Source organism: Nannobrachium achirus, assembly GCF_963921795.1.
Source record: "Nannobrachium achirus genome assembly, chromosome: 7".
NCBI classification, from domain to species: domain Eukaryota; kingdom Metazoa; phylum Chordata; class Actinopteri; order Myctophiformes; family Myctophidae; genus Nannobrachium; species Nannobrachium achirus.
In genome coordinates this window covers 66,268,001-66,290,487 of record NC_137816.1, presented here as the reverse complement: position 1 = coordinate 66,290,487, position 22,487 = coordinate 66,268,001, and the positions used below count along the sequence as shown (strand labels likewise).

Sequence of the window (22,487 nt, the reverse complement as noted above, 5' to 3'; positions counted from 1 at the left end):
TTTGGGAACCCCTGATCTAGAGGAGGGACTGCCAGCATTTTAATAAAAGTTGCTCACCGGCGTTTGAAGCACCCGGAGCTGTGCTCTACTTCCTTAATTTTTTTTAGCACCAAATTTGGGAGCCAAACACTTTTTTGAGCACCGAGCAGGCGCACTAGGGTTTCAAACAGTAGAAGCATGTGCAGTGGCATTTTAAAAGCAGCAGTATTGCACCTATTCTGTAAGAATTGTTAACGTCTCTCGTCGGTGTGACAGGCAGGCCTTTACATTAGGGAAGGATATTGCCATGTACCTGACAATTCGAACCGATTCCAATTCAGAGGGCTAGGATTTGATTATACATTGATTACCAATGCATCACGATGCATCTCGATTGCAATACGTGATTTAAGTGCTTTCTAATGAACCATAATGAAAAGAGATTAAGTTACTTCCATTATCTTTTATTGATAGTATAAACAAATGGAAGAAAGTCCTTTTAGTAAAATAATATGGACTTATAACGAAGGCGTCTCAATAGTTCTGCTAACCAACCCAAATCTGGCTGCTGCTTCTCTGTGCAATTAGCAATCAAACAAAGCAATTAGCAATCAAACAAAGCAATTAGCAATCAAACAAAGCAATAAAACTATCAAACTAAAACAACGTAATGTGCAGTAGGTGCAACAAAGCAGTGCCTGCATGTTTTTTTTTTTTACATTCCTGAACCGATTCATAATCATCCATGTCCGCAATATCACGATTAATCTATGAAATGATTTTATTTTCCACCTCTTAGTTAGTCTCGTGTAGCCAGACAACTATTCCACAATCTCCGAATGCTATATAGAGTCTGGAACGGCAGCCCCCGAACGGCGAGTATCGGAAGTAGCCGCTGCTGCACTTAATTGTAGTCCCATTGGAAACATAACAGAAACACAATAGCTCAGACAAAGTCATTTGAGCGGCCTATTCTTCTTATGGGTGTATAGTTTTAGAAAACGTTTGAAAACAACATGGAAGTAACACCAACAACACCAGAAAAAGACGAAATAACGCCCCCAGAAATGTTGAAAGGAGACAAACGCTTCCAGTAGGACATGTTATTGCTACTGCACCAAGGGAGCGGTTGCGTCACATCCGCTTTATCTCGCACTCATCATTTCTATTCCAGTTTGCCAGACTGTATGCCGGGAGCATTTGCCCAAATCGCGGAGGCAACAGTCTGGCCACGCGAGACTACCTCTTAGTTTACATACCCGTCTGCGGCTTCCTCGTCTTCGTCGTCGTCGTCCTCCTCGGCGTCGGAGAGCTCGCCGCGCCGCGCGAACAGCATGTCGGGCAGGAAGTGGTGGACGACCTGCTTGATCTTGTACTTGTCGTCCTTCTGGATGCCGGCCTGCCGCTTGACGTGGTGGATGATGAGCGCCGCCGCGTCCTCCAGGATCTGACTGTCCTCGTACGGCAGGCTCATGTGAGGCCCGCTGGGCGGCGGGGACGACGTGTCCTCCGACGCACGCTCCTGGCGCTGTGGCGGGACGGACGGACGGAGACACGACCAATAAGATGGGAGGCAAAGAAAGACATTAGCGGCCAATTTAAAATGTAGGGAATTGTAGGCACTTTTTTTTTTAGCTCTTAACCCATTCAGAACGGGTACACATTATTGTGTATCATTATTTTATGCTTTAACTATTGAAAAATAGCAGATATACAAGCTCACAGCGCGGCATGCGAGCTTGTAGATCTGCTATTTATGAAAAATCGAGAAAATTAGAATTTCTATTTAGTGTCTTTTGAATCCTTCTAAGGGTTTTTTTTTTTTAAACCTATGTCAGCAATCTGGCCAGCCATCGTCAAAGAAAAGGTCCTTTTCACTTAACTAGAGCTCAGTTAAGTCTGTTCTTGAGAGACTACTATGTCAGTGGTTCCCAACATTTTTCATGTGAAGGACCCCCAAAATGATATGTATTTGGCCACGGACCCCCATCTCAACACATTTAGTTCCAGGGACCACCCAGAAGCAAAGTTTGAGTTACAAACATTCGCTTTGAAAATATATATATTCAAATATTTGCACACATTTTCACGACTTTTTCAAAAATTGCAGATCTACAAGCTCACAGCGCGGGACTCTGTGCCGTGCTGTGAGCTTGTAGATCTGCTATTTTTTAATAGTTAAAGCATCCAATAATTTTAAGCCTAAATGGGTTAAAATGTAGGGAATGTAGGCACTTTTTTCCGGATCCGGGACTACTATCATCTAGAACAACTATAGGATTCCAGGTCAACAAATGAACCTGGGATCTGTCTAACAACATGCTTTCTAAGTTACTTTTTAACGTGTGCCTGAGCCAGCAAGGTGGTCAAGGCCAGGGCAACCAGTTAAAGAAATCTGCTAAATCTGCCATTTCTTCAACTAGTTTAACCTTTGCTTTCAGGAAATATCTGAGAGCATCAGGGTTTAATGGAAGAAGATTCTGAACATGTCATTCCTTTGGTGGTTTGACCACTTCAGATACTATTCAATCTTCAAATAGCTAATAACCGAGATCTTAAAAAAACATATATAATAAAATAATTGGCACGGGACAAGCTTTATTTGAAGAATCCAAATGACTGAAATCAGTCAGGGCTTTAATCCATGCGGGTGCTTCCCATGACAGAGGAAAAGGTGTTTTAGTGGTACAATACCAACATAAAGGTTTAGAAGAAAGAAAAAGAAAAAGTACACTTACCTCGTCATATATGGTCTCGATTTCGTTGAGCAACGTCTTGGAGCGAAACACTTTGGTGTCGTTCTGTTTGAAGTTGATGCCCTGGTGGTCCAGTGACTTCAGGTAATACTTCTCGTTCTGCTCCCTCCAGATCTTGTTGAAGCCCCGCTGAGCTTCTCTCCACTCCTCCTCTTTCATCTTTAACCTGAAAACAACAAGTCACCACAAAAACCTAAATGTCACCCAACCTTGAGAGGGGACCCGCTATGCTGATGTGGAAACAGTCACACGCTAAAATTAACACATTCTCTGCCAAAAAAAGAAAAACCTTTGTACTGCTTCTCCGTCAGGCCCGAGGAACCCGAGAATTTAATAAGCTTTAATTAAAAAAAAAAGGTTGTATCGCAGCGGAACTAAAATAGGCCGGAACTAATCCTCCGCGAACGGTTTCAACAAGGACCCAATATGGGGACGGACCTATTAACTCTTTTACTGCTTCGGACGTACCCGTTCGCCCCAATTCTGAACGCGGCGCGTTGCCAATTTGGCTCGTTCTTTTTTACTTTGTTTTGATGTCTGTAAGCTGATGAGGGGTCGCGCGGGTGTGTACAGTAAAAAAATCTCCCGTAACGCTGCTCTCAAAAATCCACTGCACGTCAATAATAATGGAGTCCCAAATCACTTCCTGGCTGTTCTCTATGGACAGGAGCTAGACAGCGCATTGCTATGCTCTGGACCACGGCAAGCAGTGTGGGCCAATTCCATTCCATTCTCATGGGAATGTTGAACCAGAATTGTCTTTTTTTTCCCTTTTGTGTTTGTTGAGGTGTATTGTTTTTTGTTTTTTTTTGTTCTTGTCTGTTTTTTTTCTGTATGTTTATTGTTTGTGAGATGAAAAAGTGTGAATAAAAGAATAGCCGATCTACATGCTCACAAACTCCTCGCGTTGCGAGGCGTTGTGAGCATGTAGATCTGCTATTTTCACAATTTCTGCCTCTAACATTTGACAATTTGGCCAGTGTTTAATTTGTCATTTCAGAGGTATTAACAAAATCAATAACCAAAGACAATGCATAACTATTTTTTCCAGGACCCTTGATCAATTCCAAAACTTTTCCAGTACTGGAAAAATATTTTTTTCTAATTTCTAAAATATTTCCTGGAATTTCATGACGGTGGGAACCCTGTGGATAATAACTCATTTCTAACCTCTTGAGTTTTTGAACCCATTCAGGCCTAGAATTATTGAACGCTTTAACCAGTGAAAAATAGCAGATATACAAGCTCGCAGCGCGGCACTTTTTTGAAAAAGTCGTGAAAATGTGTGCAAATCTTTGAATATTATGTATTTTCAAAGCAAACGTTTGTAACGCGCTGTGAGCTTGTATATCTGCTATTTTTCAATAGTTAAAGCATAGAATAATGACACACAATAATGTGTACCCGTTATAAATGGGTTAAGGCCACCTTGGGGTCAGGGACAAGTAACTGTATAAGAAGTCATTTCTAACCTCTTGAGCACTATGGGGACCGTTCTAACCTCTTGAGCACTATGGGGACAGTTCTAACCTCTTGAGCACTATGGGGACAGTTCTAACCTCTTGAGCACTATGGGGACAGTTCTAACCTCTTGAGCACTATGGGGACAGTTCTAACCTCTTGAGCACTATGGGGACAGTTCTAACCTCTTGAGCACTATGGGGACCGTTCTAACCTCTTGAGCACTATGGGGACAGACGCAGCAGGGACAAGTAACTGTATAAGAAGTCATGTCTAACCTCTTGAGCACTATGGGGACCGACGCAGCAGTAACTGTATAATGAGTCATTTCTAACCTCTTGAGCACTATGGGGACAGTTCTAACCTCTTGAGCACTATGGGGACAGTTCTAACCTCTTGAGCACTATGGGGACAGACGCAGCAGGGTTCTTCTTGAGGCCGTCGATGATGTCCTGGGCCTTGTCCCCGTATATCCTCTGGATGGCCTTGCGGTGGATGACCTCCGAGCAGCCGCCCATGGTGTTGTCCAGCTTGAAGCGGAGCTGCTCCTCGGCGGACATGCGCGACAGCCTCCGCTGGACGGTTTCCAGGGCTCGTATCGTCGACAGGTTGGATTCCAAGACCACGTCGAGCTGAAGGGGGTGAAAGGTTGGGTATTAAGTTGCTAGAAACATCTGTTGCATCAGTCAGTACCTGAGATGAATAACAGTCTAAGTCCGTATTTAAAAATTTTGGATACAAACATTTTTTTTGATTTATAAGACTGTAAACCACAAACTAGAAGTTTTTAATTTCTTAGTCTTTATGTACTCCCCCCTTTTTTTACACTTTCCATAAGTATTATGTCTTATAATTCCTAATATATATGAATATATTAGGAATTATAAGACATAATACTTATGGAAAGTGGAAAAACAGTATATCTCCAACAGTTTGTGGAACAACAGTCTAAGTCCGTACAAACAATATTCAGCAGACAAAGGGAGCAGATAACATTAAAACCGACAATAAAAAAAAAATGAGGGGGGATTGCATTAACAATTTAACAGATTAAAAATGACTAGTTTGTAGTTTACAGTCTGGTAAATCCAAAAATATATATATTAAAAAAAAAAAAAATATGGACTTATACTGTTATTCGTCTTAGGTACTCAGATTTATATGCCGTCAACTTTGGGGGGGGAGGGTGTGGGGGGCACTGCCCGAAAAGGTCAATCACTGGTTTAGAGCAGGGGTTTTGAAAGTGGGTGACGGCCGGGGCACTCTGGGGTGCCGCGACGGCAGTCCAGGGGTGCCGCGAGATAATTTGATAATATTTGGAATTTATTTGTACACTTGAAAAAATATTATTTAGTATAATTTTAAACTTGAAGTACAAAGTTATTTTCAGTCAGTTCTAACCAAAACGGCTATTATCTCAACGTTTTCCTCGCAACATAATCACTAAAATATCGTCACTGTCGGGCTGAAACCTCGAATCTCCAAGTTTCAAACGTGTACGTCTTTTGCCCTGCTTCATCATACAAAACTAGTGAAAACAGCCGATTTAAAAGCACACAACGCCTCGCGATGCGAGGCGTTGTGTGCTTGTAGATCTGCTGTTTTCACTAGTTTAGTACATTTTATAGATGATAACTACAAACGAACGGTTTTGGACATACACGGTTTCCACCCGACAAAGACGATATGCTATAAATATAAGGTGCTGGGAGTGGAAAATTATAATGTATGGGGTGCCTCGGATCAAAACAATATTTATGGGGTGCCCTGAGACAAAAACGTTTGGGACCCCCTGGTTTAGACTTTAGAGGACTCAACCAATCCAGCTTTGATGACTAAGACTGAAGCGAATGATTCAGTGTTTCAACGGTACCAACCTCAAAGCGCTCGTCTTCACATCTGTAAATGTGCTCCTCGTACTGCGTTTTCTTTGAGCTGACGAACGTGGAGTCCTCCGACCACGACGGGAACGACACCCAGGTGTCGTTCAGAACCTGAAAACGTTCCAGTGTGTTGATTAGGAAGCTGCTGTTGCTCAGCTGATGAATTGGATAACAATCTGATATTTTGCCTTGAGTGTAAACATAAAGTAAGGGAGATAGACAGAAGAGTAACAGAAGAGTGTCACTCATCGAAAACCAGTAGATAAACTAGCTCATACGTGGTATATCCATTTCAATATGTGACACGACCATTTTCAGCACTCAACCAACTGTAAAACCAGGCATTACGACAACATCAAAGCCCGCCAAAATATTATTTTGTTGACAAAATCAACTCCAGATTTAGCCCCACTAAAATCTTATGATATTTAGTAGGCTAAATCATAAGATTAGACTTAAAGTTAAAACATTTCAGATGGCTAAAACTAAATTACATTTTACTCAAACAGGGTTCCCACACATCTTTACCAATTAATTTCCAAAACTTTTCCAGAAAATTTAACATGATTTCCAGGACTATATAACAATAATTCAGCTCAATAACGAGTCGCTTACTCCTATGCGCGCAAATAATCATATTTCAACTGGGGATCCCGGCACCCTGACGAGCACTAAGAGAGGAATTTTGTATAATATGGTTTTATTGTGAAAATAGCCAATCTACATGCCCACAGTTGCGAGGCGTTGTGGGCATGCTATTTTCACAATTTCTGCCTCTAATATGAAACAATTTGGCCAATTACAATTGATTTTGTATTAACAAAATCAATAACCAAAGACAGCTATAGCTATTTTTTCCAGGACCTTCCAGGACCCTTGATCAATTCCAAAACTTTTCCAGTACTGGAAAAATATTTTTCTAATTTCAAAATATTTCCAGGAATTTCATGACCGTGGGAACCCTGCTCAAATGACTATGACAAAACCTAAATCTAAATCAGCAGTAGTTCCATTTCCCGTGGGGGACCGGCAGGACTCTGACCTCCTTGCACAGCGGGGTGCGTCCCGTGCACTTGGGCTGCTGGTAGCTCTTGGGCAGCGCCCGGTAGCTGGAGCCCAGCCTCTTGCAGGAGGCGTAGTCGATCTCCATGGCGATGCCCTCGGTGGCGCGCTCCTTGGGGAAGGTCTCCACGTGGGACGACTCCCTGTAGCCCAGGAAGTTCTTGAACCACGTAAACAACTCTGGGAATTTTCTGTACAATCAAGAATTCAAGGATAAATTATTTTTTTTCGAGTCAACCCTTTTTACTTTTAATTTTAGAAATGTTGTGTTGACTATTTTCTCATTTCTAGTTAAATATTACGAATACTTAATTCATAATGCATACATTGAATGTTGACTACGTAAGCCATTTACCATGAGAGGGAGTGGGTTGTTGGCTGATATACCACTGTTTCAGTGTTGTGGCACGAGGCAAAGTCGAGTGCCAAACAACCCTGAAATCAGCCAACAACCCACGACCCTCGAATGGTAAATTGCTTTTCTACCACTTCTACCATATAAATGAAAGAAAACACAGTTGTAACTTGCAAGGTTATTTAGTTACAATCTTTAATTGTTTCAGAATACAACAGTGGGCCGGGGTCCATGAGCCAACTCAAGGTTGTTGACTGATTTACCACTGTTTTAAGCCAATCAGAATCCAGTATCTGAACATGTGACCACAAAAAGTGGTAGAAAAATCCATTTATTCTGAATGAAGAAGAGCAGTGAGGTTGAAATGCGTTATTATGCAGTCATCTAATTATATATTCTTCTGTAGCACCAATACAAACATCTCTTTTAGAGCTGTGCTCCAGGAAGGAGCTAAGCTCCAACATCTGGCTTTGTCCGGGCTCTGAAGCGTGGCTTACATCTGGCCTACATCTGGCCTACATCTTGTCACAAAGCGCTCAAAGTCTGCTGTACGCCCCAGGGTCACATTGGCCAAGCTTTGTGGGACGCTTAATGAAAGACTTAACTCATAAATAGCACCGCTCACTTCACACTAGGTGTGATTTTTGCAAAGCAAGGAGCTTCCAATCCAATGTCTTGTATTAGGGATTATAAATCCATGACAGAAAGCCAAGTTTTTATAACTTGTCCCCGTTTCTCTAGCTGTCTAGCATATTAGCCATGAGGCGATAATGTTACGTGTAGTTTCAATGAATGTTGTGAAGAGCAGACACTAGTGTAGCATGTACAGTTGTGCTCAACATTAATCAACTCCCTCAAATGTGTCCATTAGTTGAGCCACTGTTGCTTTGACTTAGAACTTGTGAACTATGCTCTGTACTTTTTGGAACATTCAGTGCAATTGTTTTATATCCTTTTCCTTCTTTGTCAAAGCAATAATCTCTTCTCTGAACTTTTCTGACCATTCCTTAGGCCATGTTTCTAACTGCTCTAATCACAGTCAACAAGTCAACACATTTCTAGTCAGGCCAGATTGCACATCTGATGCAACTATTTAAGCCCTTGATTAGTCGATTGCAGTTGATTACAGATGTTTTCAGGTGTAATTAAGAGTTGAATAATTGAAAGTGAAAGTGGTGTTGAAAGTGGCATTTAGCATTGCATTGAAAACACAACAAATGTTGCTTTTGTTGAGCTATTTACATTGTTCTTGTATGGTTTATATATTTCATTCAGTTGTCGGTTTGTGAATGTAGCCAATAAACCAGCTTTGCAGAGGGGGGTTGAATAGTTAGTGTGCTCGCCTGTAAGGCGAGCACACTTTAGATGTCATTATTATTATTTAGATGTCATTATTATTATTTAGATGTCATTATTTCTATATTTATTTATCTATCAAGTTCTCCTCAAAACTTTGGTTCCTTTCTACTCCTACATACTTAGTGAGAAAATGAAAATAAAAACATCAATGTGTTCAGCTTAGAGTGGCGAAGTGTGCTATTATTTTTTACAGCAATCGGCCAAATGGTGGCGCTGTAGGAAGCCTTCGAAAGTGCGAACTTTGAACAGGTATAGCTCATGCTGTGTTTGAGGTACAGCCATGAAACCTGTATACACGTATGAGTCTCCTCATGCAGAACAACTTTTACGCTCTGACTTTTGACCTTTGACCTATAGATCCCCCAGAATTTTGAATTATATGAAAAACAGATTTTTGCGATCCATACCCCAGGAATGGAATGACCAGCTGCACCAGCTCTGCACGGGAGATCACCTCCTGGTTGAAGATGAGCAGACAGCGCAGGAAGTTGTCGTAGGCCTCAGAACTCCGGAGCGCCTTCCTTACCTGTTCACACAAATCACAATTATAATTTAGGCATTTAGCAGATGCTCTTAATCCAGAGCGACTTGCAATAAGGAAGGACAGCATATATGGTGAAGCAGCTTTCTGCTTCTACGGACCGACAGTTTGGAATAAACTCCCACTACACCTAACTCCCACTACACCTAAGACAGGCAGCCTCAGTGGATAGCTTTAAAGCACAGCTCAAGACCTATTTCTTTACTCTTGCTTTTAGCTTGCTTTTAGCTGAATTCTTTAATCTCTTTGATGCTATTGACGTCCACGCTGTTCTGAAATTGTTCTTCAATGTTTTTATTTTTCTGCTTTATTGTATTCATGTGTATTTAAGCACTTGTGCTTCATTTTCTGCTCTGTAAAGCACATTGAGCTGCATTTCATGTCATGAAAGGTGCTATACAAATAAATAAAGCTTTATTATTATATGGTAATACAGCAAATGCAATTTTTGGGATTTAAAGGGCCACTTCACCCCTGGGACAACCCTATCTTATTTTATTGTTGTTTGGGACACGATCAACACAATCCTGGGTTATTTTTTGTGTTCAGTCTGTTTTTTGAGATATTTTAGTATTCAGCATGTGCTAGTGATGCATTTTGCATCATATGATGCAGCATGATGATGAAAAACGCATCACTGGATGATGCAAAACGCATCACCAGTACATGCTGAATACTAAAATATCTCAAAAAACAGACTGAACACAAAAAATAACCCAGGATTGTGTTGATCGTGTCCCAAACAACAATAAAATAAGATAGGGTTGTCCCAGAGGTGAAGTGGCCCTTTAATTATACTTGCACGCACCAAAATAGAAGATGTAAAAGCTCACCAGGCCGGCGCCACATTGCCACGCGCGGTGAGCTTTTGGATCTGTGATTTTTGGCAAGTTGTTCAACAAGTATTAACAAGGCCTTAATGTCTGAGAGACATCAATAGAACACCACAGTGGCCTACACCTGTGTGTGAACGAGTGGGCAAAGCCTTGGACAAAGTCTGCCTTCTCCTGGGTGGGTATCATGTCCAACATCGCCCTCGTGTGTTCAAAAGGTGCAATGTCTTGGATCTCAGATCAATGTTTCTCAGTGTTTTAACATTTCAAGGACCCTCATAAGTCTATGTATGGTCTTTGGTGAAATCCCATCTTATCTTATCTCAGAGTGTACAAATGGCACCAAATGAACCTGTACCATTTGGTTCTAGAGCTCCTGTGGAGCGGCCGGATGGGAACCGCAAGGTTCCCAGTTCAATCCCTGGCTTGGCGGCTTCCCCTGAGTTAAAGGACAACTTTGTTTATTTACAACAAGGGTTCATATTTTAGATTGTAATTAGAGAAAAGAAAAAGTGAGAGTTAAAATGTTTTCATTTGCTTCGTTCTATTGTTTTTTCGCGTTTACCGTGCTAAAATGTGGGGCATGCGTACGCATTGGGGCATGCGTACAAGTGGCTAAATATGTCTTTTTAGACACAATAAGCCAGCAGTTTCTTTATTGCTATTTACAGTAACACTTCTAGCCCCCATAAGTCACATCCAACCATGAAAGGTTGCGTTGTATCTTGGGAATGGGCTTATTCTGTGTAAAATGACATTTTAGCCACTTGTACGCATGCCCCCCAACCACTGAAATAAGAATCTCTAAAACAATAGAAAGAAGTAAATGAAATCAATTTAACACTCATCTTTTATATTCTTTAATTACAATCTAAAATATAAACCATTGTTGTAAAAAACAAAAGTTGTCCTTTAAGCCCTTTGCACACAGGACAGTTGCATTTTTTCCGTTTGCTGCATGAATAAAACGCATTGGATTTGGTGTGCAATGCTGTGCAGAATCGGCGCTGCGGATCCCAAAAGGAATCATAAAAGGAGTGATGAGTTTTTTACCGCATGCGACAAGACGCACGAATGGAACTGGGTTCGATCGAAAGAGAAAAAGGCACGGCCGCAGCCACTCGTCGCACGGCTAATTCGGATCCGGTGTGCATGAGGTCGTAGAGAATCATTGTTTTCTTAAATAAAAATGAAATTGTCCGTTTTATCCGTGCGGATAAACGCGCTTGTGTGCAAAGGGCTTTAGTGTGGAAGTGTCCTTGAGCAAGACTCTGAACCCCTAACTGCTCCCGGTGAGCAGCTTGGTGCCTTGCATGGTTTCCTCCTCCATTGGTGTGTGAATGTGTGTATGAAAGCACAATCTATGAAAATCATTTTGGATAAAAGTGCTATATAAAATGTGCCATTTACCACCATCAGTTTTTTTAAGCCCCTCAAGGAACCCTGAGGGTCCACTTTGAGAACCACTGCATTGGACATGGGTGGATACAATGTATCCAGTCTATCCACCCGTTTCTGCCATCATTTACTGTAGAATTATTTGTGGGACACTTCCGTAGAACAGCAGACATACAAGCTCACGTCGCGTCGCAGATGCAACCGCTGTGAGCTTGTAGGGGACGTTGGACACTTGTGGATACAATTGAGAGACTTGTCATCATTGCCCAATCTAATAAAAAGAAAAGCAAAATCTGGTCCTGGGTGGAATGTCAACATGTGAGTGAGTGAGTAATAATAATGACACTGACCTTTTCAAAGAACAGAGACTCTGTTCCAGTGCTGTGTTTGCTGGCCTCAGCCATGGCGTGGTCCTTCCCCATCAGTTTAGGTTTCTTCTGCAAGGGAGAACCATGACATTTACACAAAATGTATATTACACAACATTTATAACATGTCTGTGTCATTTATAATGACACAGACATGTTATAAATGGTGTGTATGTGTATGACATGTTATAAATGTCATTGAAGTATCTCTGGATGCTGCTTAATGACTAGACCAGGGGTTTTCAAAGTGGGTGACGGGGCACCCTGGGGTGCCGCGACGGCAGTCCAGGGGTGCCGCGAGATCATTTGATAATATTTGGAATTTATTTGGACACTTGAAGAAATATTTAGTATCATTTTAAACTTGAAGTACAGAGTTCTATGTCAGTTCTAACCAAAATGGCTGTTATCTCAACGTTTTCCTCGCAACATAATCACTAAAATATCGTCACTGTCAGGCAGAAACCTCTGTCGCACAAAACTAGTGAAAACAGCCGATCTACAAGCACACAACGCCTCGCGAACGCCTCGCATCACGAGGCCTTGTGTGCTTGTAGATCTGCTGTTTTCACTAGTTTAGTACATTTTATAGATGATAAATACAAAAAGAAAGGTTTTGGACATACAAGGTTTCCACCCAACATCGAAGATATTCTATAAATGTAAGGTGCTGGGAGTGAAAATTATAATGTAGGGGTGCCTCGGATAAAAACAATATTCATGGGGTGCCCCGAGACAAAAGTTTGGGAACCCTTGGGAACCCCTGGACTAGACTATAAATGAGTCCCTGCCAGGCCAGTGTTGATATTACACACATGAGCTTCAGGCAGTACCACTTATCATCCAGTATGTGTCAGTATTGGAGTGTCAGAATATTGTGAACAGTAGTAACATAACTGTAATAGTGTGGAACAGTGTTGATTTTGTCGACTAAAAACTGTGACGAAAAATGTCCGACTGACAAAATCGGAATAAAAAATAAATAAATTTGTACATGAAGAGGCGTGTCTACCTTGATAGGGGGTGTGGCCCCGCCCACCCCAGAGGGTCTCCTGATTGGCAGACCGTTCTGGTTGAGCCTCTGCTTGGTGGCCAGCAGGGGTCTCTTCACCGTGCCACCGTGGTCGTTACGCACAGACTCCGCCCTGTCCGCCGTGGTCTTACTGAGCAGCTGTGGAGAGAGAGGGAGGGGACAGCTGTCATCCCGCTGTCACGTGTACCCAACCACACAACAACATAGCAACAGACTTACAAGCTCACAACGCGTCACAGATGGGAGGTGCTGTGAGCTTGTAGGTTTGTGTTTTTTTTAGGGCTGGGATGCGATTAAAATTTTTAATCTAATTAATTACAGGCTCTGTGATTAATTAATCGCATTTTAATCGCACATTGATATTTGACCTGAGAAGCATTTCTTCTTTTCAAGTGATTCTACAAGTGAGTTTTTTAAATCTAAATTTTGCATCCACTGGGCCAAGCAAAGCGCTCTGATCGGCTACTTCTCCCTTTGCGTTTGTTGTCTCTTCTTGGTTGGTGCATCGCTGTGATCGGTATGCCCGGTTCTGTGGTGCAAAAACTAAGTGCGATTAAAATGCGTTAATTTTTTTAATCGCGTTAATTTTCTGTAATTAATTAATTGCAATTAATCAGTTAAAGTCCCAGCCTTAGTTTTTTTTTTCTCGTAAATGATCAAACTACAGTGTCACGCAAAAGCATCAAGATCCGCAAGCTTGTGGTTTTGATCTTGCCGATCTGCTACTTGCTACTTTTGATGCTTTTGAATCCTGAGAAGCAACAGTTTTGGTTTTGTTCTCACAGACAAAATAGCAGGCTGGGTAATGTACTGTAGGGCTGTCACGATATGACATTTTACATGACGGTTAGTTTTCTCTCAAATAATTGCGATTAACGATTTAATTGTGCTTTTGTCGTTGACAATTGCATTTCTGTTTGGCTTGTGGGCTTTGAAGTTGCACATGGCAGATATGACACATAACCTTAAATATACAATGAAATTACTGACATATTTGACAACTTTATACTTAAAAAAGAACATTGATAGTGGAAATAGCCGATCTACAAGCTCACAACGCGTCGCGATGCGACGCGTTGTGAGCTCGTAGATCTGCTATTTCCACTATTTTTGACTTTCTTAAAAATATATGAACATTTTTCAACATGGAAACGATTAAGACGATTATGAAAAATAATCACGATTAGACGATTATGTCATATTGTGACAGCCCTAACTGTAGGGCACAATGACTGGCCAACTGGACCAGTCAAACCTGCCTTATTGACTGCAGTGAACTGAACACTCACCGCTGAGCTGTTGGCGTCCGGGAGGAACTGTCCAAACTCTGAGAGCAGGTCCTCCTGGTTCTTGAAGAGCCGGGCCACCTGAGCATAGACCTCCTGCTCCGTCAGCGCTGGGGTGTAGTTCCCCCCTGCTTCTTTAGCGTTCCGCTGCTCCTTCTGAGAGGTGGCATGGGGACAGGAGAGGTCAAACTACCTCCGTACCGTAGTAGGAAAGCTGGCGTTGTGCAGTATTATGCATCAAAATAGCCTTTATAAACACGTTATTATATCATGTGCGTCTGGCTGTGACACGCTTCCAAGTTTCTTCTTCTTTGAGCTGTTTTTTTTTTTTCCGCACTGATTTTTGACATTGCACTATTAGGTTGTGTTGGTAGTTTCTGAGTATTTTGCTTTGTTTAACTAAGATACTTGTTGCACTAACTAGCATTGACTGCTATGGTCTCTTTGGACTCTGGATCTCTGTTAGTCCAGTAATTTTAGGGTTAGACCTAGAACAAATTGCAATAGTAGCAAACTCAACTGATTTTGTATCCTCATTATGTCCTTAGTGAGGGAAAAAAAGTCCCAAGGAATCCCACCGGGGCAAAGTTTTGAAAACGACCTATCTACCTTCACTTACTATACACTACAATATAAAGGAAAAAATGACTGAAAAAAATCTGCTTTAAGTGGGATGTGAGGGGTCAAACTAGGGGTTTTTAATTATTCTGAATCCATTGCAAGCATTTGTTTTGCACGAAAAACATTCCTTGGGCCAGAAATGGCCACTCAAAACGTCAATTTTCATCAATTTTCAGTCTTTTGGGGTCCGTTTTTAGCCCAAGGAATGTTTTTCATGCAAAACAAATGCTTGCAATGGATTCAGAATAATTAAAAACCCCTAGTTTGACCCCTCATATCCCACTTAAAGCAGATCTTTTTTCAGTCATTTTTTCCTTTATATTGTAGTGTATAGTAAGTGAAGGTAGATAGGTCGTTTTCAAAACTTTGCCCCGGTGGGATTCCTTGGGACTTTTTTTCCCTCACTAAGGACATATTGAGGATACAAAATCAGTTGAGTTTGCTACTATTGCAATTTGTTCTAGGTTTGGACAAATTTTGGCCTAAAATGACTGGACTATGTGGACACTGTACTATTTTGATGGTTGTGCCCTAAGACACTTTATGTATATATATATATATTATATATTATTCGCCCCCCCTCTCTTGATGCACCTTCTCTTTACTGTTACAGTACTGTTCTTCTTTCTTCCTACCTTTTTCTTACTTCTCTGTAACTTTGTAAATAACTGTATACTGCTGTGCTACCACTGGGCAACTGAGTTTCCCCCTTGGGATAATAAAGGTATCTATCTATCTATCTATCTATCTAAACACTGTAAATATTTATTTGGTTTACTATTGCCAAAATAAAGTTTCAGCACTTGAGCCACATAACATTTTCTAAAAATAGCAGGTATACAAGCTCCAATGTGTCATCTGACATTTCTGCAAGTTTTGAAAATGGGTGGAAAAAGATTACGTTTAAACACGGCTGCCAGCATAGAGTGAATACGCAGCGCTCCCTTTGAAGACAATTCTAAACATACACTGGGATTAAAGCAAAAATAAAATCTCACATGTGAAACATTTCGTAATGTGCTATTTGTCAAGCAGTGCGATTAAGACCTGGAATTATTGCATACTTTAACTATTTTTGAAAAGGTCGTGAAAATGTGTGCAAATCTTTAAATGTATGTATTTGCTGCCTTGTCATATGTATTAGGGATGTGAAAAAAAATCACGCTCACCGCGACTCAAAAAGTATGAGTCGAAAAATCGAAAAATATATATATATTTTTTATTTTTCAAAAGTTTTCCCCCCAAAAAAGGTTTTAATCGTTCAAAAACGTTATAGGTCTAAGCGTTAATGTTTTCCATATGTGAGAGGACCGTGTGTGTGTGTGTGTGTGTGTGTGTGTGTGTGTGTGTGTGTGTGTCGGAGACGAGTGCATGCCTGCATGTGTTGTGCATTCGCATGCATGCGGCGCTAGTCAGGTCCGCGGACTACTGGTTGAGAAACACTGCTGGACCGGGCTGATGCGCGCGTCATAGCAGTGCGCGCTGACTTGCCTGACTGTATCAACTCTATGGACTGGATGCTTTTGTTTACCTCCTGCCTCTGCATGCATGCTTGACACGAAAGCTGGCTTGTTAATGGCAGCGTCGCCGTCGTGTGCGATGATCGCAAAATACACGTTAATGCGACACACCCGTTGACTCGGTCGGGGAGAGAGCGAGTCAGACACTGCTCCACATTTGATACACTAGCCTGGGGTGCGCTAGCCTGAGCGCCCCCACTACGTTCTATGGACTTTGTAACTCCGCTTCTAGTCTCTAAAGAACAGACTCCATGCTAACGCAAGGAAGAGCAATTATTTATTATAATTATTATTAGGGCTTTGATGCAAGTTCTGATGGGTGCAGCTGCATACGTTGTGTTGCTTAAAGTAATGCGCCGTTGTGCTCTCCTCTCAGCTGCTGCTTAGCGAAAAAAAAAAGTGAAAAAAGTCGATCGTCGCGACGCGTCGATTCGCCAATAATGCGTCGATTAACATCTCTAATATGTATGCTTCCATTCTTGTCAATAAAGCTCATTCAACCTAAATGGTCTTGCCCCCTGAAATGTATTTTTAAAGCGAACAATTGTAACTCAAATTCTGATTCTGGGGGTCCCTGGAACTAAATATTTTGAGATGGGTGTCCGTGGCCACATACGTGTCATTTAAAAGGTTTGAGCACCACTGACATAGAAAAATAGGTTTTTCAGAAACCTGTTGGGATTCAGGAGACATTTATATCAGGTCAAAATATTCAAAAAGAAAATATCAGCTCTCCCACACTAGCACTGTTTCTTTAACAATGAATACGATATGATGAGGCTGGACCGTCGGGTGAACACGAATCCATTTATATTAACCCATTTTAGGCCTAGAATTATTGAATGCTTTAACCAGTGAAAAATAGCAGATATACACTGTAGATACTTGTAGATCTGCTATTTTTGAAAAAGTCGTGAAAAATGTGTGCAAATCTTTGAATATATGTATTTTCAAAGCGAACGTTCGTAACTCAAATTTTGCTTCTGGGGGGGGGCCCTGGAACTAGATATTTTGCGATGGGGGTCCGTGGCCGAATAAATATCAGTTTGGGGTCCTTCACATGAAAAGGTTCACGATTTTTCAAAAATAGCAGATCTACAAGCTCGCAGCGCGGCACTCGGTGCCGCGCTGTGAACTTGTATATCTGCTATTTTTCAATAGTTAAAGCATAAAATAATGATACACAATATAGTGTACCCGTTCTGAATGGGTTATTACTGATAATGAATTGTGACCTGATAGGTGTGGAGGATCTCCAGGAAGGCTTTGTAGATGTCCGGCTGGCCCTGGAAGCGGTTCTTGATCTTGTTGACGTAGTTGATGGCGTGGTTGAACTCCACGGGCTGGTTGTTCTGCAGCGGCGGCCCGCCGGCGCCGGAGGGCGTGCTGCTCACCGGGGTGTGGGACTGGACCGACGGGGAGCGGGGAGACGCGTAGCTGGGGATGGAAGGGTTGTTGGGCTGGCTGGTGGGGGTCAGGGCTGGAGACTGCATCGGCTGCTTGGAGACAAAGAGGATGGCATCTTAAATTAAGACCAGGGACACATCTGTGTCACTTTAACCATTGTTAACATTTTTTAACTCAAACATTTGCTTCTGGGGGTCCCTGGAACAAAGCATTTTGAGATTGGGGTCCACGGTGAAATACATACAATTCTAAGGGTCTTTGACATTAAGCATTACTGAGAACCATTCGGATTCAGAAGATGTTTTTAGGTATTTTTCAGGTCTTAACTCATCTACTGCTTATGACTAGTTTGACGAGTTATATTTATGGGTCCACTCTGCCTATGACGAGTATGACGAGTTTGAAAAAAAATATATATACTTAAAAATACACTTAAAATATACACTTAAAAACCTTTAATTTTCTCAAAAAACTACAGTGCGCCTTATAGTCCAGTGCGCCTTACATATGGATCATTCATTGACATAGACATTCCCTTTAGCACAGCTCCATCTGTTGGATGCATAACTCAACAGTAGCGTCTATTATGTGCGCCTTATAGTCCGGTGCGCCTTATATATGAAAACAGTTTGAAAATAGACCATTCATTGAAGGTGCGCCTTATAGTCCGGTGCGCCTTATAGTCCGGAAGAATACGGTATATATATTTTTTTTTTCTTTTTTTTTGTGGACCCCATTAAATCTAGTAAACATGATTTCAATCGCGATTTTGAATCTTCCACCCCCATACAACCCCATCTTTCATACAGGGCAGCCATCTTTGTTTACATAACATGTAAAACATAATGGCTGCCATCTCAAGAATGCCTGAACAGATTTCCAATCCGATTTTTTGAGCGGTGGTCACAACGCTCCTATACGTGGCCGTGTGTGTGGGTATGTCTGTCTCCGTCCGTGTCTGTCTGTCTATATGTAGCCTACAGTACCTTTTATGACCACACATGTTAAGGGAGGGGCGCTGTTTTCAGGCCAGGCCAGGCACACACACACACACACACAGGGGGAAGGGAAGGGGGGAGGGGGGGGGGGGGGGTAAGAGGGTGCTGTTGAGACTAGCCTGGGGGGGGGGGGGGGGGGGGGGAGACAGAATTCATAGATCTAGAACACATAGAATTCATAGGGTGTCAGACCGCCATTCCGAAACACCTCCATTCCGAAACAGGGTTAGGGTTAGGGTTAGTTAGGGTTAGGGTAAGGGTTCGGGTTAGGGTTAGAAGTCAATGTTCGGAATGGCGGTGTTTCGGAATGGCGGGGTGTAACCATTCATAGATATAGAACACAGAATATGTACAGTACAGTACAGTTAGGTACAGTAGAGTACAGTATACAGTACAGTGAGGTACAGTATACAGTACAGTAAAGTACAGTAAGGTAATACGCAGTTATTACTGTTGTTTGAGCACGCCCGAGTTTTTTCAAAACTTTTTTTTTCCAAATCTTTTTTTTTTCAAAAACTTTTTTTTTTTCAAAAACTTTTTTTTGAAAAAACTTTTTTTTTTCAAAAACTTTTTTTTCAAAAACTTTTTTTTTTTTTCAAAAAACTTTTTTTTTCCAACACTTTTTTTTTTTTTTCAAAAAACTTTTTCTTTTTTTCAAAAAAAGCGGCCTGAACTCTAGACTTTTGCGGCCCGAGGGGAAGGGGGGAGTTGGTGGGTAAACCACCGCTCAGTTCACACGGGTGTGATTTTTTGTTTGAAAGCTGTGAACAGCCTGCACAAACATGGTGCATGATCTGTGCATGGGCGTGCATGATCTGTGCACTATAAATTACATGGAAGTCTATGGAGACTTCTGGCAGGGAAATCCCAAAGACGGCATGTTCAAAATGGCAGTAGATGAGTTAATAGGTTAATACTACTGTACTTTTACTCAAGTAATTTTGAATTCCGGGCTTTTACTTGTAACAGAGCATTTCTCCATTGCAGCATTGATACTTTAACTTGAGTAAAAACTAAATATAAGAGTACTTTTTTCCACCACTGTCTGCGGGCAGGCACGTACTTTGCTAGTCTTGGCTGCAGTGGGCTGGGAGGGCATGGCCGGTGCTGCGGTGGTGGTGGTGGTAGTGGTGGCGGGCCCACCACCGTGCGGGCTCGCCTGCTGCTGCTGCAGACTCTGGTGCTGGTGGTGGCTGAGGACCGGGACCGGCGGCCCGGTGATGGGGAGGTTCTGCACCGAGATGCCGTGCGGGGTGATGTAGTGGATCTGACCCGGCGTGGTCACGTTGACCAGGTCGTTGGTCTGCACCTCGATCTTGTAGCCCGGCGGCAGGAAGGTGTTGAAGCCCATGATGAGGTCCGGGTGGCCCTTGAAGAGCTGGGACACGCGACTGATCACCCCGGGAGTGTCTATGCTGTTGTTGAGAGAGAGAGACAGACAGAGAAAGGAAGGCATGTTCTCATGTCAGTCATCTTCTCGTGGATTAACACGTTTACTTATGGAAGATAGAGCATCTGTGTAACTTTAGATTTTAACCACTTTTAACCATTATTTTATACTTTAGCTATTCAAAAATAGCAGATATACAAGCTCATAGCGCGGAGCTATTGGCGGCGGCGCTATTGGATTATGACTGTAATGATCAGCAGATCTGTGAATGAAGAATAGGAAAAGGGTCTGACTGACAGCTGATTACACCTGAGGCGGGCGAAACTCACGTCAAGTGTCCTGCATAAACTAACGCTATGCTTCATATTTAGTAAATCTCTATGGGAACAATGAATGGTCTATTATCGGCACGCAACCTGATCTCATAGAAGACATGCTGCCTTCTATGGAATCCAACCTGATCTCATAGAACAGTAGTAATAGAACGTTTTTGTCTCAGGGCACCCCATGAATATTTGTTTTAATCCGAGGCACCCCTACATTATAATTTTCACTCCCACCACCTTTATAGCATATCGAAACTATAGTGAAACTAGTGAAAACAGCAGATCTACAAGCACACAACCCCTCGCGATGCGAGGCGTTGTGTGCTTGTAGATCGGCTGTTTTCACTAGTTTTGTGCGACAGTCTTGTATGATGAAGCAGGGCTTTGCTTTACCAAAAGACGTACACATCTGAAACTTGGAGATACGAGGTTTCTACCCAACAGTGAGGATATTTTAGTGATTATGTTGCGAGGAAAACGTTGAGATAATAGCCATTTTGGTTAGAACTGACAGAAAATAACTTTGTACTTCAAGTTTAAAATACCAAATAGATTCCAAATATTATCAAATGATCTCGCGGCACCCCTGGACTGCTGTCGCGGCACCCCGGGGTGCCCCGTCACCCACTTTGAAAACCCCTGTCATAGAAGACATGCTGCCTTCTATGGAACCCAAATGACTGAAATCAGTGGTGGCGACTGACAACTTTAACGCTGCAAAGACACTGGCAGGAATGTCTCTACTGGGGCTCTTGGCTCAGCATGTGACCTCAGCTTCCCGTCTCTCCACACTCTCACTCCTAAATAAAGCTACAGAATAACCAGGGTTCCCACACATTTTTACCAATTAATTTCCAAAACTTTCCCAAAACTTTTCCAGAATATTTAACCTAACTTCCAGGACTATATAACAATAATTCAGCTCAATAACGAGTCACTTACTCCTATGTGCAATGCCCAAAGACAGGTAGTGTATGCCAGTGGTTCTCAACCTTTTCAGGCCGTGACCCCCCGAAATAATCATGTTTGAACTGGGGACCCCGGCACCCTGACGAGCACTAAGAGCAGAGGAATTTTGTATAACACGGTTGTATTGTGAAAATAGCAACGAGGCGTTGTGAGCATGTAGATCTGCTATTTTCACAATTTCTGCCTCTAATATTTGACAATTTGGCAAATGTTGAATTTGTCATTTCAGAGGTATTACAAAAATCAACAACCAAAGACAATGCATAGATATTTTTTCCAGGACCTTCCAGTACCCTTGATCAATTCCAAAAACGTTTAATATTTTTCTAATTTCAAAATATTTCCAGGAATTTCATGACCGTGGGAACCCTGAATAACTAAACGTAAAATTGCTTTTACATTGTACATACATCAGACACATTGTCACATGGCAAAAACAAGTCACACTGAGTGGGGAAAATGTTCCCCCCAGAATAGGGATAATGGGGTTCAAGTGGCTAAACATCAAGTATAAAGTTATTTTCAATCTGTCATAATGGAAATGGATATTCTCTCAAGTTTTCCTTCTGGCACGCTGTATTTTAGGGGGAACTATTTATGTACCACAATATGAAATAAACAAAAGTTGCTGTAAAGTAACAATGTAATTCAGGGGTGCCATGGTTGAAAACGTTATTTAGAAGGCCAAAGATGTTTGGGAACCACTGGCTTAATGACTTCAGTGCATTAAACTGTGATTAACGTTGACATACGTCAAGTTGACCAAAACACAAAACTCACCTCTGGGATTTGAACTCTTTCATGATGTCAAGGAAGTCATTATAAACTTGAGGCTGGTTCCCAAATTGTAGCTTCACTTGGTCCAGATAGGACAAGGCATCTTCAACCTACAGAATAAAGTGAGCTCAGTTAGAAAACATCATTAGCAATTATGTCATTATG

General features: G+C 41.8%; 1 protein-coding gene across 6 annotated transcripts in view; it reads right to left on the bottom strand.

The window, feature by feature from the left end:
• LOC308288301 (paired amphipathic helix protein Sin3a-like) overlaps positions 1-22,487 on the bottom strand; it is a 54,286-nt gene that overhangs the window by 21,575 nt on the left and 10,224 nt on the right. For 5 of the 6 annotated variants that reach the window (XR_013962187.1, XR_013962188.1, XM_080729700.1 and 2 more), the window contains exons 4-15: positions 22,326-22,432; positions 19,924-20,275; positions 17,691-17,954; positions 14,318-14,470; positions 13,008-13,166; positions 11,978-12,064; positions 9,263-9,381; positions 7,122-7,332; positions 6,074-6,190; positions 4,590-4,828; positions 2,718-2,901; positions 1,239-1,507 (exon numbers count right to left, since the gene is read on the bottom strand). Coding sequence is in view for 4 of the 6 variants with exons in the window: in XM_080729700.1 (XP_080585826.1) it covers positions 1,239-1,507; positions 2,718-2,901; positions 4,590-4,828; positions 6,074-6,190; positions 7,122-7,332; positions 9,263-9,381; positions 11,978-12,064; positions 13,008-13,166; positions 14,318-14,470; positions 17,691-17,954; positions 19,924-20,275; positions 22,326-22,432 (2,261 nt within the window). In the remaining 2 variants the exon portion in view is untranslated. The remainder of the gene's footprint in view (positions 1-1,238; positions 1,508-2,717; positions 2,902-4,589; positions 4,829-6,073; positions 6,191-7,121; positions 7,333-9,262; positions 9,382-11,977; positions 12,065-13,007; positions 13,167-14,317; positions 14,471-17,690; positions 17,955-19,923; positions 20,276-22,325; positions 22,433-22,487) is intronic. The other variant, XM_080729701.1, reaches the window with a different exon arrangement.